Source organism: Chaetura pelagica, unplaced genomic scaffold (genome assembly GCF_000747805.2).
Source record: "Chaetura pelagica isolate M959 unplaced genomic scaffold, ChaPel_1.0 scaffold3, whole genome shotgun sequence".
In the NCBI taxonomy this organism is placed as follows: Eukaryota; Metazoa; Chordata; class Aves; order Apodiformes; family Apodidae; genus Chaetura; species Chaetura pelagica.
This window is the reverse complement of record NW_009952974.1, coordinates 14,863,576-14,877,584: the sequence shown is the minus strand read 5'-3', so window position 1 is coordinate 14,877,584 and position 14,009 is coordinate 14,863,576. Positions and strand designations below refer to the sequence as shown.

The 14,009-nt window shown below is 35.3% G+C and overlaps 1 protein-coding gene across 1 annotated transcript in view; it reads left to right on the top strand.

Annotated features, from left to right (window-relative positions):
* Positions 1–389: 389 nt before the first annotated feature.
* The window catches only part of CCDC141 (coiled-coil domain containing 141), a 51,607-nt gene continuing 37,987 nt past the window's right edge, over positions 390–14,009 (top strand). The window contains exons 1-5 of the mRNA XM_009996324.1: positions 390–491; positions 2,085–2,207; positions 7,437–7,628; positions 9,392–9,500; positions 12,256–12,509. Coding sequence (XP_009994626.1) covers positions 390–491; positions 2,085–2,207; positions 7,437–7,628; positions 9,392–9,500; positions 12,256–12,509 — 780 coding nt within the window. The remainder of the gene's footprint in view (positions 492–2,084; positions 2,208–7,436; positions 7,629–9,391; positions 9,501–12,255; positions 12,510–14,009) is intronic.

The following is a 14,009-nucleotide window of genomic DNA, read 5'->3' as shown; positions in this document are numbered from 1 at the left end:
TGTCGTGAAACCTCAAAACCCTGGGTTTGTCTGCATAGATCCAGTAGTAAAATTATTTTTAGCAGTTTAAGAATATTTTTTCCTTTGTTTAGTTAGTGTCATGTGATGTTAATGGAAGAAGCTCTTGACACTTCAGATGGTGACAAAAAAGAACAGGCAGCTTAATGCTACCAAACTAGGGTGTGTCAAATCTCTCTCAAGAATGATAAAGTCAATGGAGTTGTCTATTTTTAACCTCCTATTCTCTCTCCTTGGCAGACTAATCAGTGTTAGCTGAGCTGTTTCACTGAATGAATCCAAGCAACTTTTTTGCTTTCGGAAATGAACAGCAGACCTTGCAACAGTGTCTCAAGTTTGATTTAATGCATGAAGTCCCGTTTTGAAACACCATGTCGAATGAAGCCAGTTCGGAGCAGAACCTTTCTACCACAACAATCAGTTCAGTTGCTGTTCAGGCTGGAGATGCCAGTATTGTTATAGCTGTGCTTAAGGTAAGGCAGCAACTGCTGGCACGTCTGTTCTTGCCTTTCTGCTACTCGGGTACTTCTTTTAAATGCTCTGTGCAAATGAGCAGTTAGTATAACACGATAAGACAAGGTCATTTAATCAGTTAATATCAAATAGAGCTTCTCTGGAAGTTGACTGTTTTCTTCTGTTCACAACTTCTGCTTGTGATATGTTCTTTGTTCTTTGCAGAGTGCCATGAGAATCTGTTAATAAGCATATTAGTCATAGTTGAGACTCCTCAAGAGTTATTTTTAAAGTACACACAGCAATAATTTTACATAATGGGTAGTCTACCAATTCCATAAATGCTGATAGATTATCTTTTTGAAGAATTTGCTGGGGGGGAAACCTAAACCTGATGATGAGTGGTAATTTTTGAAAGTTGTGGATTCAAATTCCCATGTATTTTAGTAGAAGCCCTTGCACGGATATGTTAGTGTTTATAGGCACCCAAATGCCTGTTCTGTGAGCTGGAATCTGCACCTGCAGCTTGCACAAAACTTGGCGTGTGGAGTAAAGCTGGATGCCTAGGTACTGAATCCCAGTTGGAATTTCTTGGCAGTTTGATTCTTTTTTTCTCCGAGCAGCTTGGAAAGCATGCTAGCCTCAGCCACTGGAGTTTCTGTAATACAGAATAAAGTGATAATGAGATGGGCTGTCACAGAATTAGGGTGATAATTCAGGATGGGGTTACCTCAGTTGTGCCGATGGCAAGTTTCTCTCTACCAGTTCTTACCCTTCCTGGGAGACTGTGCTGCAGCAGTGGAATAATTTTGTTGCAAGGAGGCTTAAGTTTAGAGTGAAGATGTTTCTTTTTCCTGTGTGCTGTGGGAAACAGCTTGTCACCTCTGGTAACATCACTGCTTTTGTTCCTTACCACCATCCTCACTGAGTTATGCTTCTCAGACTGCAGCAGTTCTGCAACACAAGAAAAGAATGAGCTGTGCTTTGAGTTGCTGTCAAGCTTCCATTTTTTGTTTATCCTCCAGGACACAATGGGAGATTGCTGTTTGGGTTCCTGTTCCGAAGTGTGCCTGCTGATAACTGTGCAATCTCCCTGTATTTATATTCAGTATACATATATATTGGATATGTGTGATAGAAATAAAACTTGGCCTTCTGGTTTTTGCATCTGCTGTAATATATTTGTGCCTTCTGCCCACCAACCCACCCACCATGTTTCCTCAACTATCTGTGCAATCTTCAGCTGGGATATGAGGTGGAGAGACCTTTTTTGGCTCTTCGTGATCATCTTACTGTTCACAGGCAAAACCAAAATTGCAGTGGCTATTTGATAAAACTAGAGTCTGGGATTTTGATTTTGCCTTCAAATTAAGTGAAGTTAAAAACAATAACAGATAGAATAAGAATTAATATTAATATTGTCATAATCACAATTATTATTATTATCATCATAAATAACATTATTATTATTTCGATTCTGCAGTTTAATACAAGTTTACATATCCCCATGCTCCTTGGAATGTATGTGTACCATGTGTGCGTGAGTAAATCAATTAAGGAAATCTGGTGTTATCTGAAGGCTCAGAATTGCTGTAAATGTTTACTTACTACAGTGTGGAAAATGGGTGAAGCTTCAGCTGGCTGAATCAACACCAAATTTGTTAGAAATCGGCAGCAACCAAGATGAGACTAAAAAACTACTGCAAGATCATGAATTCCTCCTAGCTAAACTGAAGGTAAGGTGTGGTAAGACTGCACAAAATACATCTAGTGGTACAACAGCTGGCGTAGCTGCTTAGGCCTCATGTTGTAATGTGGTTGTTTGGTTAAAACTTCACATGGAAAAAATATGTACAGCCTTTGTTCATGTAACAGATCAAAGTTAAGCCTCTGCACTGGAAGAATAAATATACTGTTTTGTTGTTTTCTGACAGCAGCAGTAAATACGCACTTTTTTGCCCCTATATACTTCACTGTCAAGTGAAAAATTCTGGTAGTCCTCGGTAACTGCTAAATATAATGTATTTTTCTTTTTATTTTTTCTCCAATGTTACGAGAAGTTTGATTACATAGTAAGACCTGTAAACGCAAGCAAGCTCTTTGTAACTGTGAAGCAGATATTCCAAAACACAAGCAAGCTCTTTGTAAGTTTGAAGCAGATATTCCAGGCACATTTTAATGGAATATTAGTTGGTGTACATTACGGTGAGAATGATATTTTAACATTAAATATATCTTGTCTTGAGCTAGAAAGATTTTAGCTAGATTACAGATCTAAAATCAGGTTGTTTTATTCTGGAGAGCAGATTCTAACAGTGCCATTTGGACACAGTGAGATGCTTGCATGAATAATCTGGAATTATTTTAAATGTTGATGTTTCATACTAAAAAGACTCTAAAGGTATCTAAGAAGAAAATTTGGTTTTGTGTTTTGAGAGGGCAGATTGACTTTTCCCCTGTAGACAAATAAATTCCTCTAAAATCCTGAAGGTGTGCTCAGTGACTTAATGGATTCCATCTATTTTTTTGAGATTATGTAAAATTCACATCTGAAAGAGCAAATACGATCTGAATAGGCTCAAGTGCACTAGTGACTATGTGCTTCCTCAGTCATTATAAATCTTAGACATATGTAAATTAATTTAATGCAGTATAGAAATAATGTAATCTAATATGGTGCATAGTGTGGATTTTTAATAATACAAAGAACAGCTTTACCAAAAACCACCAAAACCAAAGCAATACACAAAACTCTAGAGAGGGTGGTTCTGCTACCAAGGACAGTAAGACAATGAAGTCCTCTCTATAGACTCCAGCTTCAAATGATTGTATTAAAACATAAAAAATAATAAAAATAGCTGGGATGGATGCAATCTCTAGATGCATTCCCAAGCTGCTATTCAATTTCTGTTTTAAAATCCTTTCACTGAAATAAAGTTTAGGATATTATTCTTTTAATTTCAACATTATTTAAACGGTGAAAAAATGAAATAATCAAAAGCATTTCATGCTCTCTGATGCTCATTCAGATCTTTCTATTGTTATTAGTCTAGGTGCATGGAACTTTTTAAGTTTGGTTTTTTTTATTTAGCAGTATTTACCTTGGTTTCATAATTAAATAATACCAAATATTTTAGTTAATATCTCTCTCTGAAGCCTTGTGACTGGTAGCTTGAACATAGTTGAATGATCCTTATTTGGATCCCCAAAGCTGAAGATATTGTATTAGAATAGAGAATATTTTTCTGTGTCCTGTAAAAAAGCAGGTCTCTAAGCATTTCATGTTATGTCACCATATGTAGTTAGAAAATACTGATTAATTTGATGAAATTGGACACAGAACAGAACAATGTGATATAGAAAATTAGTAATAATTTCCTCTCTTATGTGTTTGCAAAGCTAGTAAAATTTTCCTCAACTGTGTCTTCATGGGAACAAAACCATTTTATCCTGTGCTTTTATTTGGGGTACCGTTTTAAAATCATCTTGCAAGCAGTTTGGCTGTGTTTTCAAAATAGATTTTCAAAATCAATGTCTAGGTCTGTTTTGAAGGAATGTAATTGTCATGTCTTACCTTTATGTTGTCTGTGAAATGTAATGAATGGTAACAAGAAAAGCCAGCATAGAAATAAATTGGAAGACTAATATATATCTATTGACTGTATAGGCTATTTGAAGAGCAGAATATTATAGTGAGGTGTCCTCATTTACCTCTTGGCAAATGCTTTGAACAAAGAAATTGTTCCTGAGTATTCCTTGTGCAAAAGCTTAGAAACCACTTTAGAAGAATAATTAGTACGATGTGACTGGAATAGCATGAGTCCAACTACCAATTTTTGCACAATAGAAATGTGCCTACATTATTAATGCAAGTTTGCCTTCGATGTGCTTGATCTGTTTTTATTGTGAAAATCCCACATGTCTGAAGTTAACCAAGTGAAAAGTGGAAAATGAAGAATGGGTCCTGAAAAGATGGGTATAGTGCCCTTTCAGATAAAGTAACTTTCTACTTATTAGCATTGTATTGACCAGCTGGAGACTTTAAGGCCTTTCCTAGTTCCTTGATAAATATCAGGGAAAATAAACCCTTACTTTTTGTCCTTTTTTATCTGAAAACCGTGGCTACTACCATACTAAATCTCCACGGTTTTTTTCTAGACACTGCTTAGCCTTATGTGAGCTTCTAATTTTCAGCAGAATGATTTTGATAAAAATTTAGGATTTTGATGTAATTTTTTGCAGGTGTCTCATAAATTCTTTCTCCAATTAAAGCCAATATTCCTTACAGGATTGTTTCTGCAATAAAACAACATAGTCTCCTTTTGCTGAACTGCTCTGATGTCTGAAAGAAGTGTCACAATTAGGAAACACAGCAAATAAAGGAAAGTGGACATAATGAATGGAGTAATGATAGCAGAATTTTCCATGTTTTTACTTTTTAGTTTTGGCATTCTCTTTTTCAAATTAAATGAAGCTGGTCTGCTAAAAGCAAATGCTTGGGATAGAGAACTTTGAAAATCACTTTACTTAAAAAATATTGGTAAAACATTTTCAGCTATATCTAGTGAGCACTCTGAAGGTTGTCTACTTTAACCTCATCAGAGGATGAAGTCACATTCTTGTGTGTTTTATTCATTCATCTTCTGTAATGATATTTCTTCTACATGTTTGTCCTTAAAGCTTCCACAAGGCTTTCACAAGGTTCTAGGAAAAAAACCAAACTTACTTAGATCTGACCAGAATTCCTCCAACACAAGTAGCACTGGACAGTTAGTACTTGAAGTTTAGTGCTTTTTTGTGGTTGAACAAAACGACAAGACTTTGTTTGCTCTGAAGAGATTGTATATATATTTAGGAAATTCTAGTATTACATGGACAAGAATACTTTTTATAGTTTTGACAGTGTAAAAATAATATGAGAAATTATGCTAGCCAATTAAAAAAGCCTCTCAAAAAAAAAAAAGTAAAAATAAATTGAGGAGACTGTGCTAAAGATTGCTGTGAAAGATGGATTTTAATTTAAAATTTTCATTAACTCTGTTCATAAACATGCCTGTATTGTTTTTATGAAGCTGGGCTTTAGATTTTATTAATCACACAATCATATAATCTGTGTTTTAAAAATTATAATGAGTCAGTGCTGCTCTATTTTTTTATTTCTAATAATGATTCTGCTGCATGTAAGATTAGAAAAACATTTGCAGCTACCCTTAGATACCTTGTCAGCTAGAATTATTATTGAATAAAATTTTAATCGAGTACTTTGGATTATATTCCCAAGGCCAGCTCTTTTTTCCTGATCTGATTCTTGTCTCATTGTGGTATAAAGAGGATAAAAACCAGTTGATATCAACAGTTCTATCAGTGTCAGTATCTACTCCATGCAAATTACCTAATTTAAAGTTGAAACAATGTTTTAAATATATGTTAATTAGATTCCAGTTAAATACAGAATAGGTAGCAATTGGGGGATTTTAGCTTTTTTTTTCATATTATGTGACAATCAGGATGGAGGATTCAACAGAACAAAAAAATAATTGGTTTTACAAAAGGATTAGAAAGCAGCAGTTTCCATTCCTGGTATTCAGAAAACGAAACAGAGTGTATATTGTTCTCTAGAAGACTGGCTTTGGATCTGATCCTCTTTTTGATGGGTTTTGATGGGTTTTCCACCAAACAATAAGCCTTCATTCATGTTACTCATAATGACTTTTCTATACACTGTAGAAAAAGGTGGATTAGTTGGAGCTGCTCTTATCCTGTTAATTTTACCACTGTTTGTTTTCATAGTTTCGTAGTCTACAAAGATAAGTTAAAATTTAATTATATTTTTTTCAGAGAAAGAATAAAAGTTTCATAGTTTATTATACTGTTCTCACAGTACTGTTTTTAGAAAGAACTGGTCAGCCTCTTCAGTTCAAGCTAACATTTTTGTGTAGTACACAATGTCTAGGGAGGGCTGGAGGTTGTGGTTCTATATTTAGAATAATAAATTTTTCTGCAATATCTTCTTTTCAGTTGGATCTTTCAGGAGAATTTCAATGAAAAAAAAATTCTTTAGCTTTTATTAGAGTCTGTGTCATGAGAATGAGTTACCAGATTTTATTTTGCCTAATACAGACTTTTCCCATTACACAGTCAAGTGATAGTATCTGCAATAATAACACAAACTGATATTTTATTAATTCATGCTCATAATATAACCTGAGATGGGAAGAGAGGGAAAGAAAATAGAACAATTGCTAATAATTTTTTCTGACACACTGAAGATTTTTAACATAAGCTGGAGATGGACCAGCAGTTACCTCTCTCATGTTGAGATTAGTAAAAGGAATGAGACACAGCAGACTTATTTTCTTGACAATAGAGTACTATTATTTGATGGGCAGTTTGAGCAATGCAGCAAACAGAACTTGAAACGTTGCATAACTCTGGTGTTTTTCTGGAGAATATGTGCATGTGTTCAAACTACTCTGGTCTGGATTGTGTTGAAGTTACCTGAGCCCTATCAGTTAGTTACCATACACTCTTAGAATTTGTAATATCAGTTAATGTAATACAATGGCATATAAAAAAAGATCCAAAATATCTGCATTGCTACCCTTTCCAGGAAGATCTGTGTTTAAGGGGATGTAAACCTATTTTAATCTAAATGCTGGAGATAGAATGATAAATTCTTGTTTTTAAATGCAGCACATGTTTTTAAAAACAACTTCATTTGAAACCACTTATTTTTAAATGAAATTTCATTAAAACACTGCCTCTTAAGTGCAGTTGAAATTCAGAAGCTTCCTATGATACATGTGATAACAGCTACATTTCTGTCACTAGGAACTGGATATAAAACATATAGGAGACTTCTGGGTAGTTAATCAGATCCACTTAAAATATTCTGACAGTATCAGCACAGTGTTTAGGAATCTATTTACAGATTTTTTTTATTTACCCCCCCCCCCTCTCTTCAGGCTTTGGAAGAAAAGGTGTGGGACCTGCTGCATGAAGCAGACAAAGCTGCAGAGGAGAACAAAGAAAAGAGTCAGGTTTATGATGCCATGGCAGACACCCTTGGGGATGCATGGGATGCCCTCATCATTATGTTAGAGAAGCGACAGGCACTTCTGGAACTTACTTCAGTGTTCTTTGAAAATGCTCTGAAGGTTTGTATTTAAATCAAATTACTTTTAATTTTAAGCCTCCCATATCTTACAGGTGTTCTGTCCACTGTAATTTTACTCTGTTACATAATAATTATAATTATGCAAGCTAAATGTTAGTCTAACTTACCCATACTTTACTTGAGACTTCCATGTGCAGATGTGCACAAAAGGAAAATCATGTGAGCCCAGAAACAGATTTCAGAGTGTTGTCTTTCCCTCTTTGTCTCTTACCCAATTCACTGATACACAGGGAGCTAAAGCAGAGAGGGATTCCATGCTTACTCTGTGTAGCCTCATATTCTGTTCTCCTCACATTCTTGGAACTTTGAAGAGTTTAATAATTCTTCCTGATAATTTTGTTTCTACAGTAGCCAAGTGCCACCTACAAATTACAGAAGCAACTACTGCTAGTCCTAACAACCCCAAGATCAACAATCCACTAATTATTTTGTCCTGAGGATGAGTATTATACAAAGAAATCAGTACAGTGTTTGCCTAAGTGTCACTATGATAAATTCTGTACTACCAGAGTTTGGTCTGGGGCAGACTAAATCCATGAGCTAGCTGAATTGATTCTGCAACAGGCTTATATCATTAAAACAAACTGCAGCAGTAGGAAAACATCACATTCTATAAAGGTGGAAGAAATGCAAGATCAATTTAGATAGGAATGGCAGAAACATCTTATGGAAAGGATTTTCTTCAAATGATGATCTGTGATTGTGCAAATATTTGTTTTATTGTGCTAAAACACAAAACATATCTCAGGAATAGTCTTTTGTGAAAATCGGAACCCAAATCTCAAATGTTAGTACCTAACAGATTTCTTTCATAGCATGCAGATCAAGAGGGAGAAAAAATGTGGAACTGTAGAAAACAGAAAAAGCAGAGTGCTTGCTTTTTATTTTTCTTAATTTCACCACAGGTTGCACCATCTTTGCTAATACTGAAACAAAACTTTGAACTCCACTTGTTTTCTCACTCTTAAATTGAAGTAGTAGAATTGTTAAAGATTGGCTAAACTATAGAATGTGTGTCTCAACTCTCTGTGCTACATGTTCTTGGAATTGCATCTGTACAGGTAGAAGCCAAACAAAGAATTCCTATCTTAGTTTTAACAATCTCAACAGATTACAAAATCTGCTCCATATCTTCCTGAAACACAGCATGTTTCAATATTTTAAATATGGAATCCATGGAAAAATTATCTGTAAAGGAGTAGCTTAACTTCAGTCTTCATTACAGAGATTATATTTCCCTACTATAATTAATTAATGTGTTTACTGTAATACTCAGTTTAAATTTGCTGCTAATTTCTGCATTCAAAAGATTGCTTTGAGGATTGTATCTGTCTGATGTTGCTCTTAATTTTTCTTTCAATACTTTAGAATTAGGGATTTTGGGAAGGAAACCTAAGTTAAAGGCTTAATTCTTGATAAATAGTTTTATTGAAGGCTTTGAAATTAACAAATTCTTCCATTAAAAATTTTCAGTGGTTTGAAGGCTGTGTAGGAAAGATGATTCATAAAAGTGACTGTGATTACAGAGTATGTCTATGGAAATTTGGGTTCCCTCAGTCAATAAGAACCTCAAAAAAGCCCAAAAGGTGTAGGGGCCACAAAGCATCTGTATTTAGCTGTTTGTAAATATGCATTTTTCCAAGAATTCTCGTGAACTTTCCCTGTAATACAGACATTTTGATAAGAGTTCTACAAAAGAAAATTATACCATGCTTGCTCCCGCTCCTTGTGTTCTTAATGCAGTTTGCTGTTAAAATTGACCAAGTTGAAGATTTCCTGAAAAACGCTCAAGAGTTCGATAATATTGACTGTCTGAGAGAACTTCTTTTGCAACAAGAGCATCATACAAAAGGTACAAACAGTGTTTCACTCCAAATGATGTGTGACTGTGCATTGAGTCCTTGACGGATGCCAGTGTGTATAAAAAAAATAAATAATAAAATCTTAGAATATGTAACGTTCTATTTGGAAAATACATAGGTGAAAGAACTCTTTAACAGGCCTCCTGAAAGATATCAAAATCCTGGTTTTGAGCTAGCTCCCTCCTTGTTCCTTCTTTGTTGCTGCAGAGCAGCTAGTGGTAAGCTTGTGTTCTGATTCCAAGGCAGTGCAGCTGACTTTTAGTGCTGATTGGCAAGTGAGTTCTAAACCCAACCTTATGCTCCATGGGAAAAATCATCAAAGTTATCATAGCTGTCAATGAATTAGCATTTTCTGATGCAAAACTTTCCAGTAGAAGATTTCCAATCAGCTCTAGTAACAATCCCCTGCAAAGTCCTACATTTTCTTGAGAATGGCTATGGGAGAAGTCTTTCTGCTTTCCTTTTTCTAGGTCAGGGGTTTGAAGCAGAAATGGTGAAGTGAGGGTGGGAGCTAGGAGATAGAGCTGGAAACTAGCCAGCTTCAGAATCTATTTGCCTACAGTGATGCCCTGCGTTTTACTTCTGCCTTTGAGGGGTGGGGATGTAACATTCTTGGGAAAAAGGTGCTCTCTCCCCTTCCCCCACAATTTTCCTACACATGTTTGCCTAGAATAATTCTTCCATGTGACTTCCTTTTTGTTAATTAACATTTTGACGTGAAGCATCTTCGACCACGTTGCAATACTCTTTTCAAAACCAATCTCATTGTGTGTCTACTTTAGACACCTTTGCAATTCCATATGGTTCTATATTTTTATAAGACTTACTACCCCATCTTTGTAATTTTAACCAAATTTTGCTACAAGATTACTAAGAACTGGTAGAATATGAATTGTGCTTTATTATTCATTAGGGGAGTACCAGCATAAACATTTTTAGCTACCTTCAATGCCAGGAGACTGAATAGGACTTGGGTAACTAATATAGGTTTTGGGGCTTTACAGTTTGATCTTCATGGGAGCAAAGTTCTCATTGTATAGCAGTTTTAACCTGAAGTATCTGGCAGTAATGTATTGCTGAAAAGAGGGTCTATAACTGCTAAGAATCAGTTGAAATTATTTCCCAGAGAAAGGCTGCTTTGATGGGGATAAGCCTCTCCTCAGATGGAGGGAAGTGGTTACAGTTGGTTTGCTTCTTAATCTGTCTTTAACCACATAAAATTTGGAAAACTTATATTGAGCTATTGGTAAAAAACAATGTTTATATTGCTTTCTTTGAGAAGGATACTGTCTACCCACTCCAAAGTGAAGTGACTGAAGAGATGATCTTTACAAAGTGTTGGCTCTACCAGTACGTTAAGAGTGGTTTATCACAAAAAAAAAAAAAAGGCATTTCAGTCTGGAATAAAATAGGTAAAAATATAGTAGTCATCCTCCTTTATCCATTTTTATATGTATTCCATTTTGGATGGACTGAAATTCATAGAATCATTTTGGTTGGAAAAGACCTTTAAGATCAAGTCCAACCATTAACCTAGCACACTGCCAAGTCCACCACAAAAACATGTCCCTAAGTGCCTTTTCAATACACGTTTTAAATACCTGCAAGGATCGTGACTTAACCACATCCCTGGGCAGCCTGTTCAAATGCTTGATAACCCTTTAAGTTAAGAAATTTTTCTGAAATTGAACATTTCTTATTACCCCCTTTATGGAAGGCAAGAAATTAAATGGAGAGGTTTGTTACTGCGAGCTCATGGAAACTAGACTCTCTTGTTACCCCTTGGAGGCACTTCTGCATCTTCCCTCTGTGTTCCATATGAAAGGTGGAGATTAAGTTTAAGAGATTAAGATTGAGTTACCAGTACATGTACTCAGCTGGGAATATGAATGTTTCAGCTGTTTGCTGCCTGTCATTAATTGCTTCGCTAGCAGCTCCTTGCAAACATTCCTTTCTTGCACTTTTATTCAGGCCTACTTCACCTGTTATTCTGGCTTGGCTCCCCTTCCTTCCTCATTACGTACCTAAAAATTTTCCCTTTTCATTTGAAAGACCTGTGAATACTGATCATTGTTACATTTTGAACTGTGTGTGTTCCAGAAGCTGAATCAAAGACAGACACATGACTAGTACGTCACTAAAGTGTAGTAGTCCACTGAATGTTAACCCTGCGTGTATCTAGATAGAGTTTGTGAAGAGAAAGGAAGAATTTCTGATATTTATGGGTTATTTAGTAATGAGATTGTAACAGCTCCTTACAGATAGTAGAACTTTTCAGCATCTGTAAGGGACATAAAGACATAAACTGATCTTGCATAACTAATGAAAAACCACAGAAGCTACTGACCCACACAGAAAACAGGGTAGGAAACTCCAGCTTACCTGAAGACTCTGAAACCATCAAGAAAGGCTCAGTTTTGAGAAAACACTTGTAATTTCTGAATTTTGTCTCAATGGCTCTCAGTACACCATTTTATGTCTCTATATATATGCTGTTATAGGTACATATATTTACGTGTATGCACTGTTACACCTTTTTATATAATAGCTGTGCAAACTGAAATATCTGAGGATATATACCTTCTAAAGGTAAGCATTTATAATCTGTTTATGCAATGTATGAAAACTCACTAAGCTCATGTATGCAAATAGGTAGTTTTAAAAAATACTTGAGTAATATTTGAAATCTGCTACTAGAATTATAAATATCTTTGGGTTTTTTCCTATGGAATTATATTCTTGCAGAGCTTTTGGAAAAGTCACTTGCACTTTTAAACAAAAGCCAAGAGCTGACTGAATTCATAGAAGAGTTCAAATGTGAGGGGCCAAATGTAAATCCAGAGCTGATCCAGGGAGCCCACAGCAGCTGCTTGAAAATTGACAATCTCCTTGAAATGCTACAAGACAGAAGACGGCAACTGGACAGGTTTCTTAAACATCAGCGCCAAGGACTGGAACAGGTCCTGCAAATTTGTTTGTGGCATCAACAAGAGAATCAGGTAAGACATAGAATGTTAAAAAATACCTAGCAACTGATTTATAGTAGAGACTATTACAGAAATGGAGCTCAAATGTATTTATTAGGCTAATAATCCTGGGCCACTTCTATTTGATGAGAGCCTTAATTTTGAGTATTTGACTTTGTAACTAGAACATCTTCAAAATTTATTTAAATATAACTTTAATATCTTCAAAAGCACTATTTCCACTATGCGAATCCCTCCTGTAAGTTACTAAATGTGGTGCTTCAAACCAAACTATATTCCTTTTAAACTAAATTCCCAGCACAAACAAAGCTCTAGCCACAAGAGCAGTATCAGTAATTGCAACTGCAGAAGGCTGTTTCTGGACTAATCAATTAAAGAGAAGATAAAGCATTATTAGCCTGTCTGCATGTCTGAAAGCAGAAAAGTACTTTGTTTTGGAGTCAAATCAAAGTTCATTAGGGTACTGTAGTTATTGCAGTTTTTTTTCACATCTGCAACCCACTTCTCTCTCCTCTCTCCCAGTTCAGCTTCCATCTCTTACTAAGTTTCTCAAATACAATTTGTTTTTGTACCCTCTTTTCAGAGCTTAGGTACGCTTAAGTCTATTTATCTTCCTCTTTCCAGTTCTACCACTCCTTTTCCTTTTCATTCCTCATCTCCCAGCATTCAGACCAGATAGCTTTTCTCTTTTCGTGTTCCACATTATCAGATAAATTTGTAAAATGAAAGACTTTCTCCTTTGTCCTTGAAAAACACCATGTAACTTCACAAACCAATGATCTTTTCTCTACATTAAAAAGTATTAGATGTTACTACAATTACCTGATCGTGCCAAAGCTATTCCATAGTACACAAACATGGAGGAACATGGATAAATATGTGGCATGTTTTTTTTGGAGCCAAGTATGCTTATTTAAAAAAAAACAAACAACAAACCAACCAACCAAGAAAAAAAACCACAACAAAAACTCCTACATCTTTCCTGAGATGGTAAATGTCACAATTTCATAAAATTTACCAGTGAATTCTACTCACCTTCATTACATAAGGGATAAATATCTGAGAGTAGCCAACTAGACTTCACCATAATGTAAGTGGGATTGAAAATATTGTGCAGTGAATTTTTGGTCTGTGTTTCCATTTCCTCTTAGGTGTGTGCTCACATTACAAAGAGTGAGCATAGAAACTGTTTTCTACTGGCAAGTTTCCTTATCATGTGAAGAGAGCAGCCAATATTTAACTACCTGTTGGCTCATACCTGCCTCTACTTTGAAGCTGGTGTGCACAAAGAAAGAAAAAATTCAAGTAGTTTGTAATAGAATGCTTGTCATACTCTACTTGTTTAGTATCTGCATCAGAGTAAAACTAAGTATAATGCATGATTTGTACATACATGGACAATTTATTTGCATGCATCATGAACAAATAATATATTCATATGTAGATGCAAACTTTTAGAGACTATGTGAATATTCTCTCTCTAACTCTTAATTCGTTATTGATTTATTTCTG